Below are 15,082 nucleotides of genomic sequence, written 5' to 3'. Positions count from 1 at the left end.
TCAAGATTTTTCTATCCACAAGTTCTTCCTTGCTTTTGCTCAGATGCAAGTATGACACACTACTGTGCTATAACAGTTAGACAGACATCCACTGGTTTTTATGTTATAGCCCTTGAAATCTTCCACCTTTACCTCCTTGTGTTCCTGGAGCTAACATGCAAAAATTCTGCATGGAGATCAACAGTGCTTCATGGTAAACTGAAGCCAACAATCAGATATGAGGATTTCTGCAGGGACTGTCAACTACATCTGACAAGTCAATATATGTAGAAAAATACATGCTTTCAACATATGTGTCTTCTGCAGGAAAGAAAACATTTAACTATCCACAGACATAGTATTCTAACCAGTTTTGTAGTGGGGTGAAATTCTGGTAGTTTTTTTTTTTTTTATTTCTTATAGTCCTCTCCTGCTCTCTGAAGTGGCTTAGCAGGAATTATTCACCACACAAATTGCTGTGGTCTCCTTCTGTACATACTCGTACATGTTATCTTTCATGACTTCAGTGTGTTCTTGCAGCTAGGAAAGCAGATGGTATTCTTGGCTCCATCAGAAGAGGGGGGGCCAGTAGGGACAGGGAGGTGATTGTACCTCTCCACTTTGCCCTCGTGAGCCCCATCTAGAGCACTGTGCCCAGGTCTGGGGCCCCCAGTGCAAGAATGACAGGGAGCAGTTGGAGAGGGTCCAGAGAAGGGTCACAAAGATGATCAGAGGGCTGGAGCACCTCCCCTACAAAGACAGGCTGAGGGAGCTGGCCTTGTTCAGCCTGGGGAAGTGAAGGCTGTAGGGCAACCTCACTGCAGCATTTCAATACCTAAAGGGAGCCTATAAACAGAAGGGGAGTTAACTTTTTGAAAGGGCAGATAACAGCATGGAAATGGTTTTAAGTTGAGGGAAAGAAGATTTAGGTTGGGTATCATGGGAAGGTCTTTACTATAAGAGTGGAGTGGTGCTGGAACAGGCTGCATAGAGAGGTTGTGGATGCCCATCCCTTCAAGTGTTCAAGGACAGGTTGGATGGAGCCGTGGGCAGCCTTATCTAGAATTAAAAGGGAGGTTGGCAGGCCTGGAGCCACAGGGGGTTTGGAGCTTGATGATCCTTGAGTCCTTTCCAACCCAAGCTATTCTATGATTCTATGACTTCCACTGAGCATCTCTTTCTGAAATAGAACAGATCTCTCAGCTGCTAGTGACAGGAGTCCTTTAGTCTTCCAGGCAGAAGAAACTGGCAGTCATTTATTTCAAATTCATTTTCTCCAGGAGCACTGAATAAGATTATGGGAAGTTTAATCTCTCAGCAAAGCAGAGATGAAATACTGACACTATTTCAAAATGCCAAGCTTGCTCTCAGAAGAAGGTCCAGATATACTTCACACCTTCCACTCAAGGCTACTCCATTGGCCAATCTAAAAACAGATTACGTGTCAGGAATATTTGCTTTGATAGGTGTTCAATGGAGGAAGAAAATCAGGGCAGCTATATAAAAATCCTTGACTCTCACATTGAAAACTACCCAGTAATTTGCATCTACTCACGCCAGAAAAGCATCTGTTTTCAAAGCAGCTTTGTTTCTGTATTAAAATCAGAGCTACACAAACACTCTCTGAAACCATCTACAGGCCAAAATGATTTCTGGAACATTACTGCTTGCTTTCTTTGAGAGTCTCAGATGTTTTGGTCCACTTCCAGCCATATGCTCCCTCCCCTATGAAGATGCACTTAGGCTCTTGTTACTGGGATGTTTATTAAGGACTCTGCTGGAAAAAGTGCAACTGCTGGCAGTTCTCTGTATTGCTAAATCAATCCTACTCTGTGCTGCCCAAGGCCCACATAAGGTAACAGCTATTGAAGGAAACTCATGCAGGTTTGGTTAGAGGAATTAGAAGTATTAACATTAAACATCTACTCATGCTTCTTACCAATTGGATTGTGTGTTTATCTTTCCTGAATCCAGCAGCATTTCTTGTTTGTTGTGCCTTTCCAGTTTCACTTGCTCTTAGATTATTTCATGAATCTCCTTCAGATGGAAGCCAAGCTTCATCAGAGCCAGGTAGTACCCTCTCTTTTCGCTAGCATATGCTTTACATTTTCTCTTCAAAGACACCAACACATAATCATCTCTCTACCTATGAAATGGACACTTTCTTCCTTTATTTAATTTTCATTCTCTTCAAAAGTACTATGTAATAAAAATTACCAGCAGCAGCAATCATCTGCCCAAATAATCCCCAGAACATGTCTGTATTAAATAAATCACAGGCTATCTGAAAACACACATCTCAACCTAGGAAAGACAAGTGCTTGCCTTTCTAAAAATCACTCTAACAAAGCTATTTGTGCTTCTTGTACCAGTATCACTGAGATGGATTGCTTTCTCTCTTCCTGGGACAGTTCTTCCCAAGTGCCTTTGATTTTTCATTTTCTCTCACTTCTCCAGCCTTCTGACAATTTTTTTTTTTTTAATTTCTTTTAGCCTATCTTGACTGAAAGTAGTCACTCTCTCCTGCCACATTTAATGCTGTTACAAATGGAAAGAGACATTTTAAATTGCAACTTGAGAAACATGCTCTTTTCCCCTTTCCTGGAAGTTCTCTTCTTTATTATCCTCTGTACAATCTACTAAGTGCTATCTGATGACCCACAGGAGAAACCAGTGCACAACTACATCCCAGATGAGGGCTGCTAGCCATTTGTCTACATATCTAACATGGACAATTTATACTTTGGTAGAGTCCTTTTTCCGTCACATGAGAAAGAGTTCATACTTGCTAGTATGAGGAGTATTTACCTGCTTAATGCAAGTATCTACTGTGAATCCACACCAGTTACCCAAATTCCCTTTATGAGAGGCTTTCAGCAATGTTTGTCAAATTTAGGCCATGATTTTCTTCAACATAGAACAGACACTGCACAAACCTACAACTAAAAGTTAATTACATTTTGTATCTCCAGTAACTACCAGTAGTTGAAGCTAATAATTCATTTCAGATTTTTTTTTTTTCTTACATCACAATATGTACGAAACAATATGTTTGTATGAAAAACATGGGACTCCTATCTCCTACCAACAGCTAGCACGGAACAAGTTACCTCTGTGCCTTGAACCCTGTCTTTCCCCTGCCACACATCCTGATGACTGCAGCAGTTAGTCAGACATAATACGCTTGTCCTCCACTGTGGTCACTGGAGTGTTGTCATGCATCTGTCTACAGATGCATGATAGTGCATCTTTCTGATGTCATCCAGACACTTCCTGTACAGTCTTGGTCTGCTGCCCTCTAAAGATAGCGATCTTTCACAGACACATCCTTAGGATGTATCAAAGCAGCTGGAGCTTCCTCCTCACATCTGTGTCAATTGGCAGCCTTGTTCATACTTTTCCTCTTTGTATCCCACCCACATTTCATTTCTGATGTAGCCCACTCACTGAGCACAATCAACTGTCTCCATATTTCATTTTAAAAGGTCACCAGTCTTGGCACAGTGACCTTTCTGGAGGTCCAGACCCATGTCACAAAAGATAGAAAGCATATAGATTTTGAGGAGCATAATTTATATTTCGAGGAAGATTTCTACATCTCCGATTCTTTCATGAAAAATCATGAGGACTTTATGCAGATGGCTAAGTAAGGTCATCTGGAAATTCAGGGAGATTCTGGCTCTGAGTTACCACATTCATTCATCACTTATTGATAAGGCCAGAGTCAACAAGTGAATCAGCTCAGGTCAATCTCCTGTTCTCATTCCAAGCCAGCTTTGCATGAACAGTGGTTTAGAAAGTCACAACCCATTAGCTTCAATCCTAAAGCAATTTGCTTACTCTGACTTATTCCATATTTAAATTCATTTGTAAGAAGTTATCTTAAGATGTTCTCACCACTATCTGTTTAACACTGGAGACCTGGGATTTTGTTCTCACTCTGATCCCAGAAATAAACATACAGATATTTGCTTCACTGCCATTGTGCTTTCTCTACACATTAAAAGCTGATAATGATACATTTCACAATAAAATACTGCAAATTGAATGAACAAAAAAAGTCATACATTTCAATGTTTTCTTGCCATCATCATCATATCTACAATGCCAGTTTAAAAGATTTGAACTTCCTAAAAATCACCAGTTTTTTTTTTTTTTTTAAAGAAGTTGTTTAATTCAATGAAAGTTTTGTTTTGTGTTCTTTAAGAATGTGTAAGAACAAAAATTATTTGAAACCTTTAAAAGGTGTAATAACTGCTCAAAATTAAATTTCAATGGATAGAAAATTGGGAATATGTTATTTTGAGGACTGTTTGCATCTACAAGTCTTTTCTGAATAGAAAACCAACATAAAAGTTCTGTGGATGTTGTTATTCTCAAAAAAAAAAAAAAAAAAAAAAAATTGGCTCTATTTTTAATGATTTCTTTAAAGCACTAATTTTCTCCTTGGCAGTAACTTAATCTATCCATTCTCAGAAAATCTTATGAAATACTCCCCTGCTAATGCATCTGAAAAGCTTTTCTAAATTTATTTTGGTCAAAAAGAATTTTCCACATGATTTGGGAGTCCCAAGCTGAAGTCTGCAAAATATTTAATTTCCTTCTCATTTGCTCATCCTCTTCCTTTTTTGTGGAAGCATGAGTACAAATGCATTTCAGAACTGTCTTTGTATGACAATGAAACATTTAATTTAAAAGAGCATTAATGGGTGTTTTCTCTTATCTGGAACCTTTCCTTCTTGTAATTTGCACAAACAAAAGCACCAATAAAATCAGCCCAGAAGGAAAAGAGTCATGTCATTACCAGGTAGATTCATCGGCAGACATATGAGAGATTTATTTCGATGGGGATGCCCTTCACTTGTATTTGCCAGCAGGCACATCCAGTCTGCTTGGCACCCAGATGTAGTCCACATCTTACCACCATTTATGATGTATTCATCACCTTTTCTCACGGCTGCTGTCTTGATACCTATTCAAAATAAAGGAAATAAAGAGTTGCTCTTGTGAAAGAGGAATAAGCTGGTTCCTGTATGATTGGCCAAGTGATTCCCTTGCTCTCAACCAACTTTCACTCCTCACTTCACTGTCTAGGCTGCAAAAGGCAGGCCCACCTGGATGAGTCTCTTTGAAGACGTTCCAGGGAAAGCAGACCACTCCTCTCACCCCCTGTTAGTTGGAATCTTCATCCCAGGGGATGAAAGCAGAAAGCTCTCCATAACTAAATTCAGTTACAGAAAACTCAGGCCAGAAATATTTTAGGTTGGGATGATCTATTACACATCTGTCACTGTGTACATTAGTCACCGAGAAGGCCATTAATTTCAGAGTCCCAACTTAAACAAACATAAGCTCCAATATCTGTGTATGCCTAAGGATATATATACACACACACGCACTTCCTGTGTGTTCTAGGTCAGAATGGCATAATAAATTCAAAGTTAGTAAGTCTTTAAAAGGTGAAGTTTAAATATTAAGATTGTCTAACATTGTCTGTAAAACAAAGAGTTCTAAACACCTGCTACCCCATGATGTAGAAAAAAACATTATTTTCATTTCTGAGCATTCACATCACTGCAAGCAGCCCCAAACGCAACAGCAGGAGTGAATCATGAGTTACTGATCAACCTCCAGCAGAATTTCCAAAGAGCTATCTTCCTTGAACATGAATTTCTTCCACCGAAACCCCAACCGAAGAAGGCTCTGCAACTGATATCCAGCTGCAAGCTGCTGATGGTAAAAAAAAAAAAAAAAAAAAAAAAAAAAAAGAACCCAAGTACATTCCTAATAGCACTTTTATTATGAGACTATAAAGTGCATAAGAGGCTATATAGTGAGTTAGGCAGTAAATGTGGAGTGTAAGAGTCATGCAAAAAGTGTAGTGAGCAGCCACATTTAAGTCAGTTGGTGACTTCAATGCACACCCACCCTAACCTGCACATGAACCTTCTTCCCAAACGTCCTAAACTCAAAACAAATTGATAACAGGCACCTAATCTTCATTTAAAGGATCAAACTAATGACTACCTGGAGCTATGGTCTGCACGGTTGAAAAGATTTGTTAATGTAAAAATGGGAAAAAAAAAGCAGCTGAAAATTGTGTAATGATGTAAGATAAGGAACTTGTGGATATAGCTGTGGATAAATAAACTTACAGAAGTATAACGTTGAACAGCAAGAGATAGTACTAATGTGGATAAAAACAGCAGCAATCTATGCCAAATCTGTCCAAAGGACATACTGTAGGATCTGAATAATAATGAAGGCCAACAAAGCGAAGGAATCCAGAACACTGATCACAGTAATATGGGGACAGACATTTGACAATCATACAAGGAGACTGAACAACATGTGAAAGATGCAAAAGAGCTGTGACGAGACATGGTACAAGTAGCGTAAGAAGGATGGGAAAATACACAGTAATTTACATCACACAACCCTTTGTTATGGAACAACTACTAAGAAGATTAGATTGAAGTCGTTTGGAAGGTCTTTAAAGGAACACTGAGCACTATAATGCTATCACAAATATAAACAGTATTTACAAGCATGGCATCACAAGAGACTAACTTTCCAAATACAGATTAAAGAAGAAATGCCTGACTAATAGGAACATACAAGTAGTCTCAAGTGTGATAGCCAACAGTTTGTTTCAAGTACTTGAAAAGTAACTTTTTAAAATTGACTTATGAAGAACATAGCATTTTCATTAAAAGATTATCAAGCCAATAAGTAGATTTTACACTTAAACTACAGCAGAATTTGAAAACCTGCTTAACAATTTACTAGAATCAAGAGGATCTGAGAGATATGGCTGTAAGATCCATTGGCATTTTTCACTATAATTATTCTCCCTGATAAAGCATGGCTATGGGAAAAGGCTACTTCAGTCACTAATTTTTGGCACGTCTACATCACTGACCCTATGGTGTTTATATTCCAACAGCCTATAGAATCACAGAATCATCAAGGTTGGAAAAGACCTACCAGATCATCCAATCCAGTTGTTCACCTACCACCAATAGCTCCCACTAAACCATGTCTCTCAGGACCACATTTAAACATGTGAAACAGCTCGTGCCAAATTAATAACCAGGGCAATTTATTTCACCGTTCAAATCACAGCAAGAGACTTAAGTTTTCTTTTCCAGTGTGCTCTTGACTTAAGCACACATCTAAGTAGGTTTGACAAAAGGCAAGGTTGTCTTCAACTCTGAAAGTCAATCTTCAGATCACAGATAATCATTTATGTAATAAATTAAAAGCACGTATGTGGAATTTTCATCATCAGTACAGGAAAAAGAAACAAAAACATCTATGAGATAGCTTCAAGTTTAATCAAATGAGCAATTGCTTCAAAAAACAGGAGGTGGCCTGCAGGAAAATAAAGAGATTAATTGTCAAAGGAAGCTACAGTTTGGAGGTCAAAAGGTAAGAATTACCATAGGTTAAACTGAGTTAAATCTCACAGATGAAAGATTACAGAACCAAACAACATTAAGGCAGCAAACAAAAATGTTTCAGCCACAGAAATAAGAAGAGAATGAGAAATAATAAAGTATGCAGAAGATACCTGAAAACTAAAATATTTTACATGAGATTAAAATAGAATTGTAATATAGCTGACAAAGGAAGACATCAGCACAAGGACTGTACAAAGTGAAAATTAGTGATAACAAAGGTTCTTAGTCTCAGAAAGCTGCAGAGACTTAGAATACATTTCGAAAGAAAACTCAGTTCACCAGCGATACCTTATTTAAAGCAACCTGATACAACTATTATGAAAATGGATTTTCTAGAGAAAAATCAGAAATGGAAACAGATCCTGCTGTGCCCAAGCAAACTAAAATATGTTCTTAGGCAACCATGAGTAAAAAATTTTTATTATTATTATTTTTTTAAGTCAAAAATCACGTCCAAACTGGAAATGAGGGTAAGGAACTTGGCAGTGTGAAATAACATAAGGTTGCATTAATAAAGTGTGACATGCAGGGAGAATACTGTGGAGCTTCTCTTTGGACAACAGTCTTTGATTGAAACTGATTGCATGTTTCCAGTGATGACCTTTAGAAGAAGAGCAGGAATACATCTGTGAAATGTGTTGGTGAGACAAACCTGGGAGACATCACTAACAGATAACTCAGGTGTTACCCAGAAAAAAGGATGATTCTGAGTTTTCAAAGTCAACATGGCAAGCAGGTGCAAGTAATAAGAATTACTGCTGTTATCTCCCAATATTTCAGTGAAAAACTAGTAAAGATGATGATCACCACAGTTAACACAAGTCACATGAGAAAAAATTACTAGTGCTACACATAACTAAGTGACCCATCTAGTTACCCTTTAAGAACACCATAGTCTAGTTTCCAGATTTATTTCAAGGATAAAATCTTTAATGGCAGGTGAAAAAATATCACTTGTCATCCTGCCGTCTGTCTAACTGTGACACTGACAACCTGGGTTCATAGGATAAACCTGAGTATACTCCAAATCTTTCTTTAATTTCATTAATCCAAGTGTACCATACCAATTAATTTAGATCATAAGCAACACACAATTGAAAGAATATTTGTTATTTGTTGTCTAGAAGACTACATCCAAAAATTACAACCATACTTGGGAAGTCTTGATAATCAGGTAATTTAACTACAGAAGCATTAGCTAAAACAAATGATGCGTTTCCTACAAGAGAGAAATATAAATTTCAAATTATTTTACAAATAACAAGCCTATAAAAATTATGGATTTTTCTTATTAACAACGTTAATTAGGTAGAAGGGAAAATGGCTCTGGATCATGCAGGAAGATTTATAGCCCCTTCATTTAATTTCCCCCATGTAATGCTGTAACATGATAGAAAACACAGAATGACAGCATAGTAGCAAAGTCCTAGGTTGCAGCAAGTAAGAACATGCTCAAATATGCCAGTCGTGGACAGAGAAACAAAGGAATTTATTTACCTTCAGAAGGCCTTAGGTACACAGGGATCTCCAACAAGATTCCCCTGCCTCCACTGCCAACTCTTAAATGAGGTCTGGAAGAAGTCTCCACCTGAGCTCCCTCGGCCCTGCCTTCCCACCAGGTGCTCAATCACTGGTTCAAGCCCTGACTTAGCATTTCTGCTACACCCCATTAACTCCCTTTGGAAAAGATGCTTGTTGCACCTCTTTGCTGTGATACGTAATAATCAATTATCTGTTTGTCTTGAGAAAACAATGTGATCTGGAATGAGGAGATGGACATAGGTACTGGTTTTGCTGACCAAAAACTTTTGTTAAATTTGTTGATTTTTGTAGAAGTAGTAATCTCCATAATTTGTAAGAGCACAGTATGTTCAGCTTAGCCATTCAAAATAGCAAGATGTATACAGTAGTTTCTTGTCATTCTCTTTTCCTTTAAGCGCACATTCCACAATCAGGTGAGACATCTCCTACTATAAAATCTGCTGTAATTTAATTATCTACTGTCTCAGGCACTTCAGAATGATAGGCTGACTTGTTGCTGTTTTTAAACATATTCTTGTACTGAAACAAGAAAAACAGTTTCATGCAAAGTAACTAAATCACAAAGCTCATACATTTGATATGGCAAATTATTCATTATCCCTAAATAAAATAATTACCCATTCAGAGACAGAAATGACTGGAGGTGGTGAGGTAAGAATGAGGTAGAAGAACTTATTGCAAAAGTATGATGCCATCAGTTTCAGAAGGGACTAGCTCTGCAATCTGTCTGCATTCAGTGGGGAAGTCTGTATTAAGGAAGTGCAAGCCTTGTCCATTTGAACAAGGCACACTGTATCACATACTCCTGTAGGTTTGCACAACTAATGGTGACAGTGCAACTGGAGTACACCAATCTGGAGCTTGGACACAACAGGCCAGACAGCAGAGGGACAAAAACAGTAGAGAAATCCAGGGTCAGCCTGACAGCTGTATATTAACCTCTTCTGCTCAGCTTACATCTATTTATTCACTGACAAACACATTCAATTATTTGGCTTTTGGATGAATCAGATGTTTGTGGGGGTGCCCAACACAAGAAGGACATGCAGCTGTGGAGAGGATCTAGAGGAAGGCCACAAAGATGATCAGAGGAGCACCTCTCCTAAGAGGACAAACTGAGAGCTGGGGCTCATCAGCCTACAGAAGAGAAGGCTCCAGGGGAACCTTGTAACAGCTCCCAGTACCTGAAGGGGGACCATAGGAAAGCTGGGGAAGGACTTTTTATAAGGGCATGTAGCAACAGAACAAGGGAAAATGGCTTTAAACTGGAAGAGGATAGATTCAGACTAGATATGAGGACAAAATTCTTTACTGTGAAGGTGGTGAGACACTGGAACGGTTGCCCAGTGAGGTTGTGGATGCCCCCTCCCTAGAAGCATTCAAAGCAAGGCTGGATGGGGCTTTGAGCAACCTGATCTAGAGGGAGGTGTCCCTGCCTATAGCAGGGATGTTGAAACTAGATGATCGTAAACGTCCCTTCCAACTCAAACCATTTTACAGTTCTATGAGTCTATGTATTACTGCTCCTAGAATATTACTTTTTACTTTTTTCACTATTCCAGAATTTCTTTTGTATTTCTTATAAATGCTGACAGTAAGGGCAGGCATCAGTGAAGCCAGATTCCTTCCACTAAAATACCAAGCTGTCTGAAATTGGCAGTTTGCTAGGTTAACTTACTTGCAACATCTGATCCAGCTCCAGCTTCGCTGATTCCCAAACATGCCACAAGATCTCCAGATATAGTTGGTGTGAGGAACTGTTTTTTCAACTCATCAGAACCAAATCTGCAACAACATAATAAAAAGATAGGGTATTAAAAGCTTTTGGAGGTAAACTTTATTTACAGACTACTCACAAATTTTGTTTTACTCAGTGATCAATTTGTCTGTGACTAGGTAAAATCTATCCTGAAGCCAAAGAGAGAAGGGACTTTGTGCAAAGCTATGAATCAATCTTCACTGGAAGTGCAGCCACAACCATTTTAAGTAAGGCTTATACAAACATCTTACTTCTAAGGAAATGTGTGGTTCTAATGTTCCAAATCTTATCTTTACAATTGCTGCTTTGAGAGCTATCAAACATAAAGAAATGTTGGCTCCTGAGCTGGAAGCAGGACAGAAGACACTCTCTCTGCATACCTTCTGACTTCTGTACCAACTCTTTGCTAGGTTTTAGTAGTGACTAAAAAGTTATGCTTCTTGTCAAAACAGTGACCAAAATAGCAGCCAAATCTGCCAGCTGATGAAAAAGAAACAATAGGTGCATATGATAAAACCTTTCCCCTCAGGAGCCTAATCTCAGCTTCCTAGGAACCTAATCTCACTAGTGAACACCCATTCTAAAACACCTAAACTCAGTGCTCTGGGCTACCAGCTGCCTGCCCTGTACACCCACACGAGGAGGACCAAACCTCTTTTTGTGACACCATGAGCCTTAGTAGAGCAGGGCTGCTACTTCTTCAACAAGATGGTAGAGGAAAAATGAAGAAGCACTCTTGGACAGGGAGGAAGGGAGGAAGAACGAGGATGAACAGTCTGCAGAAAGACAGTTGTGAAGCAATGCCTGTCTCTCCTTTGTCCTTTCCCCTCCAAAAGGCAGAAAGGCTGCTGAGGGTCAGCCATCCCTCCCCAGAAATGTCCCTCTTTCCCTATGGGATGTCGGCAAAGGAGCTTGAGGGCTCTTGTGTAACAGTGCCTTTTTTATTAAGGCTCCAAGAAACAGTGACTTCTTCTCCTTCCCCGAAAGAGATTTTTTAATTTTTTTCCTAAATTTAGCTGCTTTTACCTATTCAAAGTGTGGTTTCATGGTTGATTTTTTTCTTAACCAACTTTCAAGTTTGGTCTTGGAGCTTGAATGGTTAGCTCACACTCTTGTTCTTAAACCTCTCCTGTCCCAAAAACAAAAGTCCTTGGGTTGTGAGACCTCTCCTCTGTGAGCAGAAATCCATAACAGCCAGGAAATAGATGTTTTACAATTAGTGATAATGTGCCCTCCTAGCTAAGAGGTTTCTCAGGTCAGTGTTTCAACTGACCTTTGGCTCACCAGCTGCCTAAGCAGGCTGCAGCTGGCTGGGCTTTCTACAATACCGGCACCATACTTCCAAGGCTGACCCTTTTCCTCTGCTTTCACTCTGCCACAAAGCAGTCAGAGGCCACAAGAAGCCAGAGACCAGAGTGGGAGCTGGCAGACACTCTCCCTTTGTGCACGCAAGGAGCTCAGCTCCTAGTGCTGTCCTGGCCCATAACAATCACAGCTGCAGTCCCAAATAAATACAAGAAGTAAGCTTGCAGTGTTCATTCCCCTGGTCTGTTATACACTGTAGTTGTTTTTCCTTAGAACATGATTGTGTGTGGCCAGCTGAGAGCACTCTTTAAACAAACCAAAAACAACATAAAAATTCAGATTATGAGACGAGCTGGAAGCACTGCCTATTAGGGAGTTCTGGCAATGCTTACCATTGCTTAAAACTTTGCCAACCCTTAGTTATTTGAATATAGGATTTCCATGGCAAGAAATTTCCTCAGAAAGAAAATATTTTAGATTTGACAGATTTGTTTGCTTGTTTTAAGTTCCAGAAAACAGTTCAGCTCTTCCCAAAAATGAGCCTGGAGATGAAGTTATTTAGTAATTAAAAAAGTAGTCTGCCAATGCTACCTTCAGAAGATCATGCTCTGCAGGAAGGATGTGCAGCCCAGCAAATGGCCAGCTATTGTTAGAAGTATATTGCTTTTGTTAAATTCTACTCACCTTAAGTACATCCTGGAAAGGTATCAGGTTTGCATAAATGTAGTATTCACTTCTTTCCAGTTTAACAGCTCCAGCATGAGAAAACTATGCAACGAGTCTTGCTCTGACTCAAGATAGATCAGATTATGTCTGCTTTCTGGGCTGTGATCATACCCTCAAGCATAGAGTCCCACATCATTAACTATGAAGCATTAACATCCATCTCAAAGTCATTTTCATGCAGGTGTGTACCTATAGATACAGACACGGAGTCTATGGGCAATAAACTAGAGCTCCTTGCTGACGTTGGGTAATCCAGAAGTTCCACATGTGAAATTCTAACATTAAGAACTACATGAAAATAGTCCACACTTTGTAAGTAACATTAGTTGAATGTCATGAATATAGACACAAAAATGACAGTGATAAACAACCTCATAAATTGTGTGTAAAAGGTGAAAGAATTATGATGAAATACAGATGTTAGAATGTATTCCTGATTCACCCAGTTTTGTTTATGTGCTCTGCAAATTAGAAAATGGCAGCCAGTTTTGTTAATCTCAAATATATAAAAAAAGTGTTTCTGACAGGTTTGATTGCTATATTGAGTGAAAATATGTCTATTGCACATCACTGTTCTGACTTAATTGGGCCGATAATCACCTTATTAGAGCTGCAGATCTCATTCACTTTTGTTTCTTTTGCTTCTGAGAGAAAAATGCTAAGCTGAAATGTATTAATTAAATTAGCATAGGAGGTTCTGAGTAGAACTGACATAGTTTGATTCATGATTAAGTGCAAACTGAAATTTTGAATATGAACAACTGCAGGCAGCTCTAGCACAGCTCTCAGCATTTGATTAACTGAAGCTTTCTTGCACTGGCGCTTAAACATTCGAGAAATATAGCCTACTCCAAATTCTCACATGGGCCTCTGGACCTCTTGAAAGGGAATATAATACTACCCCTGAAGAGGTTTCCTAAACAGGCATTTCAAGAACAGTTGTGAGAGACAATATTGATCCTGATGCACATTCACATATTCAACAGGCTTGAAGGTAGGCATTAATGGCGCAGCAACTTCAGAAGAATTATTCAACATCAAAGCAAAATAAAGCAAAAAAAGCTTTCAGGTGATCTATGCATTATTCTATATTATGTCAAAGATGACAGAGGAATTTGCTCATGGACTTTCCAGGAATAGAAAGAGGATTTCCTTCACCCAAAGAAGGTCACTCTGACCTATGATCATTTAATAGCAACAGGTGAATTTCTTCCAGTTCCCTCTCTATTCTGTTCCCATACTCGAACTATTAATAATACATTTGCCACATGCCATGCTTTTGCATGATTTCTGTGTATCCTGCACAGACATCCTACCATCTAAGTCTAGTCCCAGCTCAGCAGTACTCCTTGGGTCCTCAATGTACATGGAAAGAAGCAAGAGAAGATGAAAGGCAATAAATTCTCCTTACAGGCAGGGAAAGAAATGCATGGGGAACAGCATCAAGCTCCCTCGGGCAGTAGGAAAGCCTCCTTAGGATCAGCAATTTGGCTTTCAACGGCTTTAAAGGAATCCATACTGCAATCAGCTTTCTCTCTGTGAGTCCCTATTTCAGTCAAGATAAGAAGACATGCAAATTTAAAAACACCCACATTTAGAAAACTTATTTACTTATCATAAAAGACAGCATAAGGAAAAAAAAAAAAAAAAAACCACTAAGAAAAATACTCTGGCTCCCAGTTTTTATCAAGCCTTTAAGCTTGAGTTATTTGAAGACTATATGAAATAAATTGTTCAGCTTGAGCTGCAGAGGCATTCTGAAAAGAAAACAGATGGGAAACCCAGGAGCCCATTCTGACTACTCCAAGCGTTCTGGTAAAGAATGATTATGTCAATCTTCTATTTATTTAGGAATGCACTGAACTATTTATTTAGTTTTGCACTGAAGTGCGGGCATTGTGAAAGAAGAGTCAAATTAAAGATTATCTTCTTCAGAGAATGCAGTTTTTAGCATGACTGGTGTCCTGCGGCTCCCCCCCACCAGGCAGGCTGCAGAATGGCCAGCTGTCACCAGAGCCTACAGCACCCTCAGAGAGAGGGACAGCAGTGTGACTGCTTTCAGAGAAGATAGTTAGGAAGCAGCTGCTTGGCTTCACACTGCCTCAGAGTACCCATATCAATCTGGTCGTAGAAGCTCTTCCACCACGTCTGCACCCAGATGTGGACAACCTCTAACTTTCCACAGGACTTACCAGCACAGGCCGCTCCACCCAGTGTGGGTGCACTGCTTCTGGCCTGTGCCTGCTCTAGGCTTGGGAGGAATTGGCTTATAGCTCCTGCACCCAGAGGGGCACAAAGGAGATCTGGA

At 39.3% G+C, this 15,082-nt stretch overlaps 1 protein-coding gene across 3 annotated transcripts in view; it reads right to left on the bottom strand.

The window, feature by feature from the left end:
- The window catches only part of LOC100540124 (putative acyl-CoA dehydrogenase 6), an 81,084-nt gene that overhangs the window by 16,867 nt on the left and 49,135 nt on the right, over positions 1-15,082 (bottom strand). For 2 of the 3 annotated variants that reach the window (XM_085227450.1, XM_085227449.1), the window contains exons 4-5: positions 10,663-10,769; positions 4,784-4,951 (exon numbers count right to left, since the gene is read on the bottom strand). In XM_085227450.1, coding sequence (XP_085083576.1) covers positions 4,784-4,951; positions 10,663-10,769 — 275 coding nt within the window. The remainder of the gene's footprint in view (positions 1-4,783; positions 4,952-10,662; positions 10,770-15,082) is intronic. The other variant, XM_085227451.1, reaches the window with a different exon arrangement.

Source organism: Meleagris gallopavo, chromosome 6 (assembly GCF_905368555.1).
Source record: "Meleagris gallopavo chromosome 6, MGAL_WU_HG_1.1, whole genome shotgun sequence".
Lineage (NCBI taxonomy): Eukaryota > Metazoa > Chordata > Aves > Galliformes > Phasianidae > Meleagris > Meleagris gallopavo.
This window is presented reverse-complemented; position numbering and strand designations above follow the sequence as displayed.